This window comes from Centroberyx affinis, unplaced genomic scaffold (genome assembly GCF_046629955.1).
Source record: "Centroberyx affinis isolate AG114_WGS23_722 - 3 ecotype Tasmania unplaced genomic scaffold, CSIRO-AGI_Caff_v1 ptg010027l_1, whole genome shotgun sequence".
Classification (NCBI taxonomy): Eukaryota; Metazoa; Chordata; class Actinopteri; order Beryciformes; family Berycidae; genus Centroberyx; species Centroberyx affinis.
In genome coordinates, this window is record NW_027284719.1 from 1 (window position 1) to 19,290 (window position 19,290).

Genomic DNA, 19,290 nt, shown 5'->3' on the forward strand with positions numbered 1-19,290 from the left:
TAACATGTGGGCCGCTATCAGCCAACAGCTCAGCTGTTATTACTGCAACTAGAGGAAATAGGGCAAAGGTTACGGAAACGTGGATTCAAACTCTGTGTGTGTGTGTGTATGTGTGCGCTTGGTCCTGGTTGTCCACAGTCCCATCATGCTTTGCTGCCGGCAGCTCGGTAAGCATCCGTCACCAGCGTGGCAGTGGCTGAAAGGGGCGTGGCATAACCGGCCGCCAAGCTCTGCAACCCGGCAACCAGACATCGCCAGCCGAAACGCAGAGCCTTCCCAACGTTCTGCCAGACAGAGGAGAGCAGGAACACAGGTTAGAGGTTCAATTCCCTGCTGAGCAAGGCACTAACATCAGGGGTGTGTGTGTGTGTGTGTGAGAGAGAGAGAGAGAGAGAGTGGGTCAGTGAGTGAGAGAGAGAGAGAGAGAGAGAGAGAGTGGTAGAGTGAGAGAGAGAGAGAGAGAGAGAGAGAGAGTGGGACAGTGAGTGAGTGAGAGAGAGAGAGAGACAGAGACAGAGAGAGAGAGACAGAGAGAGAGAGAGAGAGAGAGAGAGAGAGTGGTAGAGTGAGAGGGAGAGAGAGAGAGAGAGAGTGGGACAGTGAGTGAGAGAGAGAGAGAGAGACAGAGACAGAGAGAGAGAGACAGAGAGAGAGAGAGAGAGAGAGAGAGAGAGAGAGAGAGAGAGAGTGGTAGAGTGAGAGAGAGAGAGAGAGAGAGAGAGAGAGTGGGACAGTGAGTGAGTGAGAGAGAGAGACAGACAGAGACAGAGAGAGAGAGACAGAGAGAGAGAGAGAGAGAGAGAGAGAGAGAGAGAGAGAGAGAGAGAGAGTGGGACAGTGAGTGAGAGAGAGAGAGAGAGACAGAGACAGAGAGAGAGAGACAGAGAGAGAGAGAGAGAGAGAGAGAGAGAGAGAGAGTGGTAGAGTGAGAGAGAGAGAGAGAGAGAGAGTGGGACAGTGAGTGAGAGAGAGAGAGAGAGACAGAGACAGGAGAGAGAGAGAGACAGAGAGAGAGACAGAGAGGGATTACTGAGGCGGATTGTATTAGCTCAGTCAGAGGGAATGGAACTCGTTAAAGCCGACCAGCCTGTTAACCCTTAACAGTGACCTTTAACCTTTGACCTGAAACCTGCCCTGCCCTCCACATGGTGATGAACATCCGATGGAGGTCAACTGTTATCAAATATACAGTAATCCTAATGTAGAAAAGAACATAAAGATAGTATATTGTTATTGTTATCTATTATTAACTATTTTATAATATAGTCTATATTAATTGTTTGAGGTTAAATTATTTTTACTCTTTAATTATGTTGATCTGCTCCAAGGACCCCAGGAACCTCGTCATGGACCCCTGTAATCTCCTTTAGGAACCCTGAAGACCCATGGAACCTCCTCAAAGACCCCTGGAACCTGTTCAAGGACTCGTGGAACCTGCTCAGTGACCCTTCAAACCTACTCAAAGACCCCTGCAATCCTCTTAGTGACCCATGGAATCTGTTCAAGGTCTCCTGGAACCTATTCAAGGTTCCCTGGAACCCCCTCAAAGACCCATGGAACCTCCTCACTGACCACTGTAACCTGCTCAAGGACCCATGGAACCCATTTAAGGACACCTGGAACTTCCTCCAGGAACCTCATCATGACCTTTAGGAACCCTGAGATGTGCTCTAGGACCCCTAGAACCTGCTCAAAGACCCCTGGAATCTCCTTAGTGACCCCTGAAACCTATTCAAGGACGCGTGGAACCTGCTTAAAGAACCCTGGAACCTGCTCAGTGACCACTAAAACCTGCAAGGACCCCTGGAATCTGCTTAGTGACCACTGGTGCCCCCTCAAGGACCCCTGGAACCTCCTCATTGACCATTGTAACCTGCTAAAAGACCACTGGAACCCACTTAAGAACACTTGGAACCTCCTCCAGGACCCCAGGAACCCCTTCAAGGACCCCTGGAACCTTGTCATGGACCCCTGTAATCTCGTTGAGGAACCCTTAGACCTGCTCTAGGGTCCCTCAAAGCTGCCCAACTGGAACCTCTTCAAGGAGCCGTGGAAACTCCTCAGTGACCACTAGATCTCCCTAAAGGTCCCTAGAACCTGCTCAAAAAAAACCCTGGAGGCCCCTGACCCCAGTTTGAGAACCGCTGACCTAGACAATGTTTTGAGCAATGTAGTTGGGCAACTTTGAAAACTACAGGTTTAGAACATTTCATACGTTAATAAAGGGTTCTTCACAGCGCCATGAAGGGTCTATGTAGAATCAATTGACCAGGGTACAATATAAAATAAACTTAAGGGTTCTTTACAGGACCATATAGGATCTGTGTAAAAACATTTGAACATGGTTAAATATAGAATAAACCTTCTCTAAAAGGTTCTTTTCAGCACCATTAAGGGTTCTGCTGTGGTCCTAAAGAACCATTTTTGGTACTAAATAGAAACCCTTTTTGTTAAGAGTGTGGGAAATACCTTTTGTTTATATTCTGATTCAGTTAGTTCTTGATTTTTTAAAATTCTAATATTCTTCTTCTCTGTTTCTTTACCTCCTTTCCCAGTGTTATTATCATTCCGATGGCTGTGTAGATAAGGTTAGCCTAATCCAGTGTGACGGGGTCAAAGGTCAAACTCCCACTGAGTCAATCTTTAACAGCAGAAACAAACACACAGGCATTCAAACCTGCGACTTCCCAGTCAGAGAAAATCAGTCCTATAACATTACTATACAGACTTAAAGTGAATCTGTACTGTACTCAATAGTGAATTCCTATAGTATCCTTGTTAAATTTAGGTTGTGTTTCCTTACCTTCCGATACTTCTTGTATTTCTCCTTCTTCCTCCTCTCCTTCTGCTCCTTCCTTCTCCTCCTCTCCTCCGGCGTCTCCTCCCTCTCCTCCTCCACCTCCTCGATCAGCGGCTCGTATTTCTCCGGCAGGAAGGAGAAGTAAACTTCTTTGGAGGTTTTGTGTTTACCCGCCGAGGGAGCGCTGCTGCCGGGGGAGTCGTCCTCTCCCATCGCTCCTCCTGCTCCTGCTGCTGCTCCGGCTCCTCCACCCGCTGGTTCCTCTCCTCTTTCGGAGCGTCTCTCCTCTCCTCCTCCTGTCTGACCTCCTTGTTTCCAGGCAGGAGGACCTTTGGATCGAGGAGGAGTCACCGAGCGCAAAGTCAAACTTTATTTGTAGCCTGAAGCTCATTTCAAACAACAGGAAACTCACTCACAGAAAAACACTAAGCAAGGATTACAGAAAGTATTTGAGGGAATTTAGGTTGCTTGATTGATTTTAACAGCTGTTTTTGTTTATTTGCATTAGCCTTAACATTCTTTAGAATATACAACAAAATAACAGTCATGTAAACAACACCAAAAAACTAACAAATCAACACAAATACATGTTTGTAAAGGAGGAGATTCTGTCTCAAACATGTTAAGATCGAATCTTTCCCATCAGGCAGTGTAACCTGAACACATTCCACTGTGAGTTTTACATAGTAAACACTAAACTGGGTTACAGGGCTGTTGACACAAGATAAAAATGAAGAAGTAAACTGCTGCAGCAACTGAAGAAAATGTTTAACATTTTAAAAAAGACACACATGAAGACAACATAAAGGGCAAATCTGTACATCTTTATATTTTTGGAACTTTTGTCTGGATTGTCATTTTATGAACACATGAAGACACTGATGGTAATAAAGAAACTGATGCTAATAGTAGTATTACTGCTACTACTACTACTAGTACAACTACTACTACTACTACTACTGCCACTACTACTAGTACTACTACTACTACTACTGCTACTGCTAATACTACTACTGCCACTACTACTAGTACTACTACTACTACTACTACTACTACTACTACTGCCACTACTACTAGTACTACTACTACTACTACTACTACTGCTACTACTAATACTGGTACTGCTACTTCTACTACTACTACTAATAATAATAATAATGATAATAATACTACTAATAATAATAATAATTTAATTTGGGCACTTTTGTACAACATACTTTAACAATCAAATTAAATCAAACTCCTAAAATAAATTAAAAGAAGAAGATGAAAAGAGGGTAAAAATAGTGGAAAAAAAGGATAAATGACATCAGATGAAAGCAAGACTACAAATATAAGTTTTAAGTGACTGAAATGCTGATGTGATTCAGCCAGCCTGGGTTATTTTGTATGAGTGATCTTTATGAAAAATGCTGCAGATCTGAAACAGACAGCCTGAGGCCGTCTGAAACCAGAACCTGGACTATCTGAAGGCTTTTCCAGAAAGTAATAACCGCGGCTTTCCTCAACATAATGACACTGTGGGAGCACATGAAGACAGGATTAAGGAGAAACACAGAATAATATCGCAAATACCTGACCTGAACACTGAAAACCTGAGCTGAATGCTGCTCAGCTTGAGTTTGAGTTTTCAGAGAGTTCTCATTCAACAGAGAGCGTTTAATCAACTGACAGATAATAATTATTACTAAAGGACAGAGGCACGCAGATACAGCAAATAAATCAAAAATGGATGGATGGCACCCATTCTTGAGAATTGGGACAAATCATGTCCTATCAAAAACCTTAAAATTATCACTTAAATCAACAAATTGTTTCCAAATTGTTGTGGTGAAAAATAATATTTAAATGGTTTATATACATAAAATAAATATAATGTACTTCATTTTGTGGACTACTTTCATTTTTATACTTCATTTACTTCTATACCTGCCGAGTGCCAGAAAATAAAAAATTGTGGTAAAAGCCTTCAAAACCTAAAACTAACAATACCTACTGATAACATACGTGTGAAAATGTACTATTATAATCCTCTTTGTTTCAAAATATAATTTTTATGAAATCGTTGGTCCCTTGAAAGTCGTGTCCCGGTTTGTTGTCAACACCGTCAGATTTCTACAAACAAAAACAAAAAAAGCAAGATCCCTGCAGGTTCTCACAGAAGATCAAGTCGGAGAAATCAGGATTGGAGCTGCAGCAGGAAGTGGAGTCGAGTCGTGATGTCATCGCTCTTTCCAACATGGCTGAACAGAGTCGTACTTGAACGGCAGAAATTTCATACAATAAAGTACAAAATTAAAAGTGGTGGATATTCCTTGGTAACTACAGCGCTGCGGCGTTCAGTTTCCTCTGGTGTTCACATTCAGAATCCACTGAAAGAGCTGAGGATCGCTCGCTAGCTAGGCTATCGCTAGCTCGATTGCTAACGTTAGCCTAGAAGGCCGCAGGGTGTAAAGTACGCCCCGACTTCAGTTGCATGCTGGGAGATTACACTTGATGGATCTCAGGCCGCAAAACCAGTAACAACTTTTAAGTCTCTCGTTAAAACTTACTTTTATGTAAAGGAATTTTCTTAGTGTGGCTGTTATTCCTTCTCTTTTATTAGGCTATTTTATATCATGATTTTATGTTTTTATTTTCTCCTTCATCCTTATCCTCTTATTTCTTTTCTACCTTTTAGTCCTACCTTTACTCTTATGTTTTACAACAATTTTAGAACTCTGTTGGTGATTTGATCTTGTTTTGAAAAGTGCTATATAAATAAAGTTTATTATTATTATTATCATTATTATTATTATAATTTACTCATTGTAGCGCGGTGTGGTTTTGTGTCTGTCTGGGCAGGAGAGTGAGCAGTGACTCGGACACAGCTGCAAGGCATTAGTAATCAATCCAACAAAAACCCCTGTTGTCAATATACAGAGTATTTACATTGAGTTACTTTGGAACGACACCGCAAACAGCTGGAAGTTTTGTTTTACTGGTGTCCTGTGAGACTCAGGCCTGGTCCACACTAATCCGGTGAATTTGAAAACGCATCTTTATTTCTCCTTTTTGTCCTTCCGTCCACACTGAAGACGCCGTTTTTCCACCACCGGAAAACGGAGCTTTCTGAAAACGCTCTGACGTGGGATTGTCATGTGATCTCAGGCGGCAGTCACACTCCCAAAAGACTCCCAGTCTGTATTCTCTGTGTCTTTGGCGTCTTGTAGTCGCTCGTTACTTTCAGAAGCAGCTCAACTTCCTCGTCTGTCCAGACAGAGAAGATCTTGTTGGCGTTTAAGGCTAATAATAATAATAATAACAATAATAATAATAATAACAATAATAATAATACATTAGTCTTGTATAGAGCTTTTCTAGGTACTCAAAGACGCTTCACATACAGGGTAAAATAATTTAATAAGGCTCCGCTACTGCAGCCATGACAACACTTCCGTAAACAGTGGTAACCATGGTAACAAGATAAACGTCATGGGTCGGAGGCTTGCGCGTTCCCAATAGAGGAGATTTGACTGTTTCCCTATCTTTTTTGCGTATCGGTGTGGAAGGGAAACTTTTACAAAACTCTGCAGCTACTCATGTCACTGTATTTGAGAAGCTTTTTGTGCACTTTGTTGCTGCAGTTTTGTCCTTCAGTCCATTTTAAATCCATCCATCACACAACAGATTGTGTGTCTCTCCATCAGACTGTGGATCCATTCACAGTGAGAAGAGGAATCTGACTTTACTTTGTTTCTGCACTTTATTTTGTCGTTTCTAATGTTTCCAGTGAAAAGAATCTAGTGTGAACTCTGTCCTCTCTCCTGTTAGAACCACATGGAAAAGATCACAGCTGACAACGTTCTCTGTTCTAAAGAGGAACTCAGGAACTTTTACTCTGAGGACATTTTAAATCACACACTTTGTACTTTTTTGATGATTTTTACACCACTACTTTGACTTCTACTTAAGTGAAATATCAGCAAAGTAGCAGTACTTCTACCTCAGTAGGACATTGTAGCACCCTTTCCTCCACTGATTACAAGATTTTGTTCAGACTTCTCAAATCTAATCTTTAGGACTGACTTTAGGACAGGTTTCAATCTGAAAAATCTGAAAAATCTGAAAAATCGGTTTCCATGTGTTTTCTTGCTGTTCAGACTCAATCTGACTCCAGTCTGGAGCCAAAAAAACAGATTTGGGCCGGCGGTCTGAACAGAACCTAAAACTAGATCACATGTTGCGGAGATGAATAAAGTGAAGATTAGGATTGAACTAAGACTAAACTAAACTAAACTATGGAAAACTAAGGTTGACTAAAGTCGACCAAAGTAACCTAGACTAAATTAAACAAATCAAATGAAAGTAGACTAGACTAGACGAAACTAGACTAAATTAAACTAAACTAAATGAAACAAGACTACACTAAACTGGACTAGACTAAAATAAAAACTAGACTAAACTAAACAAAACTGGACTAGACTAAACTAAACTAGACAAAACTAAACAAAACTGCACTAGACTAGACTAGACTAAACTAAACTAGACTAAACTGGACTACACTAAACTAGACTAAACTAGACTAAACTAGACTAGACTAACTAGACTAAACTAAACTAAACTAAACTAAACTAAACAAGACTAGACTAGACTAGACTAGACTAAACTAAACTAAACTAAACTAGACTAAACTGGACGACACTAAACTGGACTAGACTAAACTAGACTAGACTAATTAGACTAGACTAGACTAAACTAAACTAAACTAAACAAGACTAGACTAAACTAAACTAGACTACACTAGACTAAACTGGACTAATTGAAACCATTGTATTATATATACTGAATTAAACCAAACTCAACTGAAGTTGACAAAACTAAAATCAATTAGACTAAATTAATTGAAAACTAAAATAAACCAACAGAAAACTAAAGTTGACCAAATTAGAGGAACATCTCACTCTGAGGTTTGAGGTTTACACACACACACACACACACACACACACACACACACACACACACACACACACACACACACACTTTTCCTGTCAGTGCAGTCATGTTTCTGAACAACCGTGACTTGACATTTCAAAAAAACCTCTGTGTGTGTGTGTGTGTGTGTGTGTGTGTGTGTGTTTTAATTCAGAAGCTGGTTTCAGTGGTTTTATTATTCATCTAGACCCTAAAAACATTCTATAAATATTAATTTACCTTCACACCACCACTGAATACGAGGTTCTGTATTAATTAATCTTTATTGACAGTAATGATGAGACACTTTTACACTCTGACTGAACAGTGAACTGTGTTTTAAAGTGTTTTAATTACATTATAGCACTTTTTAAAGGATAGCAGGTAATTTAAGTCTGACAATATGAGAATCATTTTACAGACTGAAGTATATAGATTTTAAAGAGATGCTGAAAAATCAGCTTCAGGTAAATGGATCTGTGGTATATAATATATAGTTTTATTTAATTTATAGTACTTAATAGGGAACTTTTTGGTCAACTAAATGAGACAATTTTGTACTTTTTTACACTTGTTAGACACTGGATCGTCTGTATTCTGGATCTTCTTTATGTTAGAGGGATTGAAGGATGAATATTTAGTTTCAGAAATGGATAAAAGGTGTTTAATGAATTAATTCTTCACACTGAGAAACTTCCCTTCAGTTCAGTGTGTGGATGTAAAGCTCATTTCCTCTGACAGCAGCTGGGACGCGTTTCACAGCAGCATTTTACCTGAATAAATAAAGGTTGAGCTAAAGCTGCACTCTGTCTCTTTAAAGGAAAACTTCAGGTTTTAATAATCCTGCAGTCTTTGACGCTGGCAGACGTGAGAAATCCTCTGTCAGTTTCCATGTGGTTTCAGTGTGTAGTTTCACAGTGACTAGGTGTTAGGTCTAGTCATCTAGTGCTGAGAGTCTGCTGTAGTGTTTCTGGTCTCATACGGTCTCAAACTGCAGGAAACGACTGACACTGCATCAAAGACAGTTCATGAAACATGAGATGTGGAATCAGCAGAGATGGGGACCTGAGTCACATGACTTGGACTCAAGTCAGACTCCAGTCTAATAGCTTAGCTCTAATAGCTCTAATCGTCAGTTTAGCTTGAGACTTGACTTGCTGCATGAAGAGAAGACTTGAGACTCGACTCTGACTTGGGTTCTGGGGACTTGGGACTTGACTCTGACTTGGGTTCTGGTGACTTAAGACTCGACTTGACTTGGGTTCTGGTGACTTGGGACTCGACTTGACTTGGGTTCTGGTGACTTGACTCTGACTTGTACTCTGATGACTTGAAAAGGTTTCTAAAGTCTTGACTTGAGATCTTGTGTTTGTGTAAATGACTTAGATTGAAAGTGATGAGATTTGTTCCAGCAGACGACTGAATTTAAATTCTGTTTTCTGAATTTGTATGGAATGATTGAATTTATTGAAGTTGAAACTGATTATAGAAATCAAACTCATGATGCTCTTACCAAGTTTTTATCCTATTAAAACCATATTGCATTGAAAAGTCCTAGATATTTAGTTTTCTTTAAGATATTAACTTGATACTGGACTCTTGATTTGTTCTGACTTGACTTGCTGTTCTACATTTAGACTTGAGACTTGACTTTAATGACATGGACTTGGCTTGGTAATCTACATTTAGACTGAGTCTTGAATTGAGACTTGTGCCTCAAGACTTGAGACTGACTTCGGACTTGAGCAAAGTTGATTCAGATTATAACTGTTTCCAGTCTGATATCAGCGTTCTGATGCAGGTTTTTGCTTCTCATCACAGTGATGGATTATCATCACCAGAGTCTCCAGCTGTTTTCTCTGCTGTTTTGAATTGAATGGCAGTGAATGAGACTGAGAGGTTTAGAAACACTGATTTAAAAAAATATCTTTAATTGTGCTGCAGCAGGTAAAAACAGTCAAAAGTAACATTAAAGGGATGGAACACACAAAAAAACGAGTAAAAAACACTCAAATCATGCTGGATATTCCTGGTGTTTTTCAGTCCAGGTTCCTCTGTCAGCAGAGTTCAGATCTCAGTGCTCTTTTCCTCCTTCGTTCCTTCTTGTCCGGTATGAAAAACAAACTAATCAGAAGTAATCCTCAAAACACTTTACTGTCACATCCGGGGCGTTGACACGGTGAAGTTTGGATTTTAAAAAACAATGAAAAACAAGTAAAAAATCTAATTACATACAGCAAAATGATTGGGGGAAATGTAAACTAGACTTAGACAGAAGTAAATGGACTAAAACTAAAGGACACCACAATTCTCCTTTAGTGTTACATGTTTTATTTTGGTTTTGTCTGACAGGTAAATCTGTCAGTCTGTCAATGGACAAGCTGTATCTTTGTCTGTATTTATTATTTAATGTGTTTTCAATACATGTGATCATGTGATTTACTGTTTTCATCACTAGTGTCTGGGTCGCAGGTTCCACTCCCCCTCGCTGACTCTTCCCCCATTGGACAAAAGCACTGATGTTGCGGCTCGATGTGATTGGCCGTCGGCTCGAGGCGGTCTGATAGGTGGAGCGGCCGTCAGTCTCCGACGATGATGTCATCCTGTCAGACAAGTTTCAGTCAGTCAGCGATTAAACCGGGCCTGAACCAATCAGATTACAGATTAGAGCTGTACCTCTGCAAAAAAAACAAAAAACAAAATCACAAACGATCTGTCTCCATGACGACACGTAAACACTGAACCAGGTGCATAAAGATGGCGGCTGTCTGGACTGATGTCATCCTGGCTCCTCCCACCATGCAGTATATATTTCCTACATTAAAATGAAATGAAATACTTTGCTCATGGCTTTGATTCCTGTTTTGGCCCTTCACTCACTACTTTACTTTACGTTAATTGTAATGTTGCTGATCTGCGAACTGAAGCTGAACATATAACGTAACATGAAAATTAAACTGTAGTTGTAAATATACGCGTACCTGTTCATGTCATTTGTAGCCCGTGTAATACATTATAATCATACTTATAACACATTATAATGCCATCATAATGCATTATAAGTATAGTTATAATCATGCATAGACAGTTATAATGTTTTATAACATTACTCATAATCTGTTATAAAGCTTTTTCATTTAAGTAGTAATGAAAAAGCTTTATAACAGATTGTAAGTAATGTGTTTATAATGTTATAAAACATTATAACTGGGGAGAGAGATTAGAGAGACATTAAATAAAGTAACTGAACTGATGGGGTGAGGAAGCAAAATGAATGCAGGAAACATGGATGGATAGAAGAATAGATGGATGGATGTATGAAGAAGGAGATACTGGTTGTCATCTGATCACACACACACACACACACACACACACACACACACACACACACCTGTGTAGTGGTTGTGAGGCGGACGGCTGCAGGAATCAGGACCTGATAACAGTGTGTCCACTGCAGCCTGAGGAGAGAAACACTTTATTCACATGACTGCTGCACTGATACTGAGTCAGACAGAACTGAGGCAGATGGAAACTCAACCAATATTAGGATAAAAAATAAAAATAAACTCCACCAAAATGATCTTTGGATCTGGAGGAGAGATGAGCAGAGCAGAGAAGATCCAGATCAACAACGACAGCAACATAATGTTAGCTAGTGTTAGCAGTTAGCTATGTTAGCTTTATCTCCAAATCAGCTAGCTCCATAATGTTAGCTAGTGTTAGCAGTTAGCTACGTTAGCTTTTTCTCCACACCAGCTAGGTCCACTATGTTAGCTAATGTTAGCAGTTAGGTTGAATTATTATTAATTGTCAGCATTAACAGACTTTATCTTTAGCATTAGTATGCTAACGTTATACTAAAATCATTAGTTTTGCTTCTTTTACAGTCAAAATGTACATGAATCAATCATCATGAATCATTAATATTTGCATTAAAGCACCAAAATTGCTGTATATGTACAGTTTGGTGCTATGGACATTTTTTCAAGCGGCCATTTTCTTTCCTCCATTTTCCCTCCATTTCTGCTGAAGCGACCCTGATAGGATCAATAAATCTGTCTGCACCTGCTGTAAGTTCAGTATCTATCAGGGTCAGGGTGGTGATATTGAAAACATCACAGACTGTTCACATGAATTAAATGATATAAAGAAATATAACGAAATTGACATTTTAAGCGAACCAAGAGCGTTAACATTTTACTAACTCTGACAAGCAGGCATGTGGGAAAATATCAATCACATTATCTCGATTTTGGAGTGGCAGGCCAAACAGCCAATAGCATTTTACCAGGAAGTCTCCTCTGCATTCTGATAGGACGTGGAGGGCGTGCTCTGGGCTGGCCCCGCCCCCTGGCAACACGCTGGAGCGAGCCATCATCAGGAGAGCTTCCACTGGACGGACACAATGTCAATCAAAAACTGTCAAATACACAGTTATAAAGGGCTTTACAAGATGAATAATTCAAATTATTATTAAAATGTATAACTAATTGATGTCCATAATAGAAATAGCTATCTGTGTGTGTGTGTGTGTGTGTGTGTGTGTGTGTGTGTGTGTGTGTGTACCCTCTGTTGATTGACAGGACTCTCCAGCTCGTCCATCGGCATCCAGAGCAGCAGTGCATTGTGGGAGTCAGAGTGGGCGTGTCTTCGGTCCTGTGGGGGCGGGATCTCTGCCTGGAAGCCCCGCCCTACATTGATCTGCCTGTGATTGACAGCTCAGGTTACCAATCAGAGAGTGACATCATCAGCTTGGATGAGTGTGATTAGTTGAAGGGACAAGCCAGGTTCTTACACTTTGATCCCTACCCGTTGTTTCCCTGTCACCATGGAAACAAGGTCATCGACTCCGTCTGCCAATCAGAAACACAAACTCTAACATCACTTCCTGGTTGTTATGCAGTCAGCGAAAGAAACTACAAAACTACCGATAAATGACCTTTTGCTTTATTTAATTATTTAGTTTTCGGCTCTCTGACTCAGGATCAGAATAAAGTTCTGCTTGTTCTGCAGATAAATGCAGTTTAGTTCAAAGTTTAACTGAATGAATGTGAATCTTATTTTATTCTTATTTTCCTGTATTCTTAACTGTATTTTATTAAATTTGTATTTTATTCATTTTAATGTGAAGCGTAATGTGAATGTGTTACAGAAATAAAGCCTGATTGATTGATTGATTGATTGATTGATTGATATGTGTACATAAAGGATCAACAGAAGCTCAGCCTGCTGCTTACTGTGAGCGTGCTGCAGCGGTGCGGCGGGCAGGAGGCGGCAGTAAAGCCCCGCCCCCGGCCTGACGGGGCACAGCATGGGGGGAGGGGTGTAGACCGCCTCACAGCCCCGCCCACCGCCACCGTTACCCCTGGCTACCGCTCCTTCATCACCATCAGCAACTGCCCCATCCCTCCTGGTGTCATCATTCCTAGCAACCATATCGCCCATGGCAACGGCCTCTTCTTCTTCTGCATCGCAAGCGCCAAGATGTCCGTTGCCATTAGCAACTGCCCCATCCCTCCTGGCGTCCACCCTATCGCTCATAGCAACCGCTCCACTGTTTCCAGCAACCATGTCGCCAACGGCAACCGCCTCCTTTTCTTCCTCGGTGGTGGTGAGGCGCATCAGGCTGCAGAACAGCACAGCGCCTCCGGAGGGGAGGAAGAGCGGACGACTGGACCGCCTCTTTCCTCCCCTCCATGCTTTAGCCACGCCCCCTCCCTCTTCCCCTCCCCCTCCTCTCTCCTGCCCAGAAGGAGGCGGGGGGGCGGAGCAGAGGACGGGCATCGTCATGGAGACGGAGGGACGGACAGGTGCGGAGGAATCCTCACCCTGGAGAGAGAGAGACAAGATCAAGACCAAGACTGTGTGTGTATGTAAGTTTGTTTCTGTGTGTGTGTGTGTGTGTATGTGTGTGTGTGTGTATGTGTGTGTGTGTGTGTATGTGTGTGTGTGTGTGTGTGTGTGTGTGTGTGTGTGTATGTGTGTGTGTGTGTGTGTGTGTGTATGTGTGTGTGTGTGTGTGTGTGTGTGTGTGTGTGTGTGTGTGTGTGTGTGTATGTGTGTGTGTGTGTGTGTGTGTGTGTGTGTGTGTGTGTGTGTGTGTGTGTGTACCTTGCCGCGGCGTGGTGTGTGTGTTGTGGATCTGAAGCCGCCGTGGGATCGCATGTGACCGTTCAACGCTGGCAAACTCTTGAAGTCACGCTGACACACCATACACACCAACCTGACACACACACACACACACACACACACGCACACACACACACACACACATTAGATTAGATTAGATTACATTAGATGGTATTAGATTAGACCACCGTCATCTTCATCATCATCATCCTCTTCCACTCTACCTGCAGTCTGAAGCCTCACTGCTTTCTTCATGTTGTGGCAGTTTAATCTGAAAAAGAAAATAATTAAAAAATATATATATAACATTCAAAAACACACAAAACTTACAAAACATACAAAATAGATGCATAAGAATATAAGACAAATTTAAATGTAATGCATTTTTAAAAAGTTAATCAAATTAATAGGTTAATAAAGATAAATGAGAAAAAAAATAATAGTAAAAACAAACTTGATAGCTTGAAAAGAAAAGTTTGCCTCTCATGTTTTAAGTTGTTCAGACTTTTGAGGCCACGTATTGGTATATGTTAAACACACACACACACACGTATTCACACGCACACACACACACACACACACACACACACACACACACACACACACACACACACACGCACACACACACACTCACACACACACACAAATCCCATCCAGCCCTACCTGGCTCTGATGCTGAGATGTGGAGAGGAGGACCTGAAACTCTGGTCGACCTCCTCTCTTCTCTCCCCCTCCTGCTCCTCCTCTTCTTCTTCCTCCTCCTCCTCCTCCTCTTCTTCCTCCTCTTCCTCCTCCTCCTCTTCCTCCCCCACACTCCTCCCTCCAGTTCTGCCCAGCAGCGAGGCCAGGCAGCTGGGCAGGAGAGCCGACATCCTGGCCTTTCTCCTGGCCTGTCTCCTGGAAAAAGCCGGAGCTCCCGGCATCAAGGAGGAGGCCTGTCCGGTCCAGGATCGACCCGACTTGGCTCGGGAAGGGGGGGTAGTACGCCTGGAGGGGGTGTCGACTAGGGTCAGAGGTCATGGGATACCAGTCAGGCTCAGTTAGGCTGAAGTGGGTTTTATCTCCTTTGAGTTGCATGAATATTTGTGCGTCAAAACCCAGTCTGTCTGCACTGGGATCCATTTCAGGACTGGGGCTGGAGTTGGCTGGGGGTGGGGGGGGGTAATGAGGACTGGGGGTTTGGGGGGTACAGAAAGCCTGGGGGGGGTAGTTGGGGTAACTGTTGGGGTAAAACTGGGGGCTGGAGAAGTCTAGGATAGATGATGAAGCGGCCTCCATGGAGCTCCACCCGGCCAGGCTGACTCCTCCGGATCCACAGCCCAGCGGAGAGCACTGCAGCTGGGACAGAGTCGGCTCCGGAGGCCCATGGGCGTTCAGCTCTGGATGGGTGTGTGTGAGCTCCGGGTGTGTGTGTGACGGGGTGTGTGTGACCGGATAGGCGTTGTGTGTGTGTGATGGTCCGTACACACCGCTGGAAGGGAGTGTGTGTGTGTCCGAGTGTGAGAAGAGGTGTGTGTGGTTACGCTGCGGGTGTGTCACCTCAGGCTGAAGTGTGTGAGCGTCATATGCCGGTGTGTGTGTGATGAGGTGTGTGTGGTTACGTTGTGGGTGTGTCACCTCGGGCTGGAGTGTGTGAGCGTCATATGCCGGTGTGTGTGTGATGAGGTGTGTGTTCTCTAACTGGTGTCTGTGGGGAGTCCAACCAGCACTGAACTGGTTCTGGTGATGCAGATCGAGTTGGTTCGTCTCCTGGCTCTGGTTTAGGTGAGAAAGAAATGGATTACAGCGTTAGGATTATAATTCCAAATTATAAAATTATTAGAAGATTATTAGAAGATTATAGATTATTAGAAGAAGATTAGAAGATTATCTGGAAAATCTTTAACTGCTACTACAAAACACATAATGAGAAAAGAATAGAACAGAATACATCAGAAAACACAAAACTTGGAAAATTCTCTGTAATGGGATTCTAATAATTCAAAGTTCTAAATTTATTGGATAATCACTGAATACTTTTTTAAAGATTATTTTTTGGGCATTTTTGCCTTTATTAGACAATTCAAAGTTTAGAGAGACAGGAAAGTCTGGGAGAGAGAGATGGATGACAAAGGTCCTGGACCCAATTTGCCTCTGAAACTGGAAACACCTGAGCCATGTTCCAAGGCATCAAGACAGCCTTTGGTCCAAACATCAGGAAGACGACAGGAGCCATCATCACTGATAAAAACATGAAATGGCTAGAGCGTTGCTCTGAGCTGTACTCACAGGACAACAGTGTTTCAGAGACTGCCCTTGCTGCTGTAACAGCCATTCACAAACTGGACAATATCCCAACTCTCAGGAACTAGAGGACACCATCAATACACTACCCAGCAGCAAGTCTCCAGGGCAGGACGGCATTACACCTGAGGTACTGAAATGTGCAAAACCTGTGAATCTCCCAAAACTCCATTAACACCAATGCTGGGAAGAGGGAGTACTGCCTCAGCATGAGGGACTCCACCATCATCACCCTGGATAAAAACAAAGGTGATCGTAGAGACTGCGACAGCTACCGCAGCATCTCCTTGCAGAGCGTTGTAGGGAAGGCCTTTGCTCGTGTGATCCTCGGTGGATTACAGACTCTAGCTGAATGGATGAACCCAAAAGGCCAGTGTGGCTTCAAGCTGGAAGCTCCACCATCGACATGATCTTCTCCCTGCGAGAAATGCTGCGAGCAGAGAACGCACCTGTGCTTCGCATTCATCAGTCTGACAAAGGCCTTTGACCTCGTCAGCAGGGAATGCCTCTTCCAAACCTTTAAAACTATCGACTGCCCTCCCTCTTCTCCTGAGAACATGAAAGGAACCACTCAGCACAGCTTACACAGTGGGGTTAAGCAGGGATGCCTGCTTGCTCCTACATTCTTTTGACGTCTTCTTCTCGCTCCTTCTCACACTCACCTTTGGGACAACAGTTGAAGGTTTGTTTCTTCACACAAGATCGCACAGCAAGCTCCTGAACCTCAGAGACTCCGAGCAAAGACTAACTTCACATGATCCTCATCAGATAATTCTGTTTGCAGATGATGCCGCACTGAGCATGGCCTGCAGACACTCTTTACCCAGCTTGCTGAAGAAGACAAATGTCATGGGCCAGCATGTCACCGACACCCCTCCGCCCCCCCACTCCATGTCCACTGGCAGCAACACCCTTTAAGCTGTACAGGACTTTACCTCATGGTTTCAACATCTTCATCAACATGTCACTTGACACAGAGATTGACAAGTATTCAGGCTGTCCAAAAAAGTGTGGGAGAACTCTTACCACCAAAGTACAAGTCCTGTGTCCTGAGTGCCCTTCTCTCTGGTTCTGAATCATGGACAACACACCAGCCAGGAACATCAACTTAACACATTCCACCTCCTGCTTAAAGTACATGTTCAAGATCCAATGACAAGATCTTCTCCCTCACAGAGCCATCCTGAACAAGGCCAACATCCCCAGCATCTACTCTCTGTTCAGTCAGAGGCGTCTGAAGTGTCTGGGCCATGTGCGGTACATGCAGGATGGCAGAATACCCGAGGAAATATTGAAAGACGAACTCACGTCCGACAGCCGACCAACTTGACGTCTATAAGGACGTCTGCAAGTGGGACATGAAATGCTGTGACATCGACCCTGACGACCAACTCTGCAGGCAGGCCAAGCGGAAAAATGTCAAGAAATTAAACACTCCAATGGAGAGAAGGGCCATGTACAATTACAACAAATGTGGAAAGGACTGTAGTTCAAGAATCGGATTGCTGAGTCATTCCAGGAACTGAAAACCCCACAGTGGAACAGATGAATTGCACTAGCCACCTAGCCGCTAGTAAACCAGTGGGCGGTCTTTTTGCTGAGATATTGGCAAACTTGTTTATTTCTGTTGTCATTTTCAGGCGCAACTGTAACGTTTAAAGATATATACCGTAGTTAAACACGGTGGTCCGACCTATCTGACGTTTCTACTGTGCTTATTTTATGTGCTGTGTCAGCGTCTTTGAAAAAAACAAATCTACCCAACAGCGACATCTCACCGCCAGTCGGACTCACTGCTAGTTTTGGGTAAACTCAGGCTGTCATTTTCTTTAGTCTGTGGCCCAACGGGTAAATTAGGTCTCCAAACTAACGTTAGTGAAAGTGTTGTTATTAATGAGATATGAAAGCATCAAACATGCATTTTAGATTAATGAGATGTATACACTTTGAAATAACATCATGAAAAAAGAAAACATTCAACATGTTGCTGCCATTAAATTGTTTGTACGTGACGCAGGAGTTTTCTACCCGGAAGTTATTGTAAACAAACATTGTGATTGGTTCTATAGAGTAGAAGAGAATAGAATAGTTTAATATCTGACCTGGTAGGAGTAACTGTGACTGTTGAGCAGACAGGGAGGTTCGTAAGGAGGTTCAGATCTGGTCTGGTCCTCCTTGTCTGGATCATCTAGACCCTGAGGCTGGGGCTGGGACTGGGGGAGGAGGTGCTGGGGGTGGAGGAGGAGGTGCTGGGGCTGGGACTGGGGGAGGAGGTGCTGGGGGTGGGACTGGGGGAGGAGGTGCTGGGGGAGGAGGTGCTGGGGCTGGTACTGGGGGACGAGGTGCTGGGGCTGGGGGTGGAGGTGCTGGGGGTGGAGGAGGAGGTGCTGGGGCTGGGGATTGGGAGGGAGTGTCTGGGTCTGAGGGAGGAGGTGAGGGGAGAGAAGGTGGGAGGAGGTGACCTGGGGCTGGGGGCGGAGCTCGTCACCATGGCTCCAGGGTGAGGAGGAGGAGGAGAGATGAGGAGGTGCAGGAGGAGGTGAAGGAAGAATGGGAGGGATGGGTAGAGGAGAGGAGAAGGAGGAGAGGGAGGAAGAGGAGGAGGAGAGGTGGAGGGCAGCGCACGACTGCACTTCAGACATGATGTCACACACACACACACACACACACACACACACACACACACACATACATACACCCTCTAAAACTCTAGTGGAGTGTAAGTGTGTTTGTGTGTGTGTGCATGTTTATATGTGTGTATGTATGTGCATGTGTGTGTGTGTGCATGTGTGTGTGTGTATGCGTGTGTGTGTGTGTGTGTGTATGCGTGTGTGTGTGTGTGTGTGTGTGTGTGTGTCTGTGTGTGTGTGTGTGTGTGTGTGTGTACAGCAGGTTATCAGCGTCTTCATGTGGACTCCATGTAGATCTGCAGGGCGACATGGAGAAGTCGGTTTAGTAATACACACCTCAAATATAATAATATACAGTATTTACCAGGTATTTTCCCTGTAATATACAGTAAAATCAAGTACTATACAATAATATACCATAATATACAGTAATATACAGTGTTTAACCAGTAATACACAATAATACACAGTAATAGACAACAATATACTGTAAAA

At 43.1% G+C, this 19,290-nt stretch overlaps 2 protein-coding genes across 2 annotated transcripts; both read right to left on the bottom strand.

The window, feature by feature from the left end:
- Positions 1-143: 143 nt before the first annotated feature.
- Positions 144-3,013, bottom strand: LOC139640631 (required for drug-induced death protein 1-like). Its single transcript, XM_071514803.1, has 2 exons — positions 2,804-3,013; positions 144-284 (listed from the first exon to the last, which is right to left on the bottom strand). Exons 1-2 carry the CDS (start codon positions 3,011-3,013, stop codon positions 144-146), a joined length of 351 nt encoding a protein of 116 aa, XP_071370904.1.
- A 6,683-nt stretch (positions 3,014-9,696) lies between these two features.
- Positions 9,697-18,807, bottom strand: LOC139640630 (fibronectin type III domain-containing protein 1-like). The gene is made up of 10 exons (XM_071514802.1): positions 18,268-18,807; positions 14,546-15,637; positions 14,107-14,153; positions 13,865-13,976; positions 12,991-13,582; positions 12,549-12,606; positions 12,318-12,458; positions 12,042-12,144; positions 11,145-11,211; positions 9,697-10,431 (listed from the first exon to the last, which is right to left on the bottom strand). The coding sequence occupies exons 1-10, from the start codon at positions 18,805-18,807 to the stop codon at positions 10,418-10,420; spliced, it is 2,766 nt and encodes a 921-aa protein (XP_071370903.1). The 3' UTR covers positions 9,697-10,417.
- Positions 18,808-19,290: the final 483 nt, after the last annotated feature.

What these genes read in the sequence shown, in the direction of transcription:
- LOC139640631 (XM_071514803.1), bottom strand. Translation starts at nt 3,013, where the DNA reads ATGGGAGAGGACGACTCCCCCGGCAGCAGCGCTCCCTCGGCGGGTAAA. An exon ending in AATACAAGAAGTATCGGAAG is followed by an intron (nt 285 to 2,803) that starts GTAAGGAAACAC and finishes TCTGTCTGGCAG; the next exon opens with AACGTTGGGAAGGCTCTGCG.
- LOC139640630 (XM_071514802.1), bottom strand. Translation starts at nt 18,807, where the DNA reads ATGTCTGAAGTGCAGTCGTGCGCTGCCCTCCACCTCTCCTCCTCCTCT. An exon ending in GTCACAGTTACTCCTACCAG is followed by an intron (nt 15,638 to 18,267) that starts GTCAGATATTAA and finishes CACCTAAACCAG; the next exon opens with AGCCAGGAGACGAACCAACT. An exon ending in CCTGTCAATCAACAGAGGGT is followed by an intron (nt 12,145 to 12,317) that starts ACACACACACAC and finishes TGTCCGTCCAGT; the next exon opens with GGAAGCTCTCCTGATGATGG.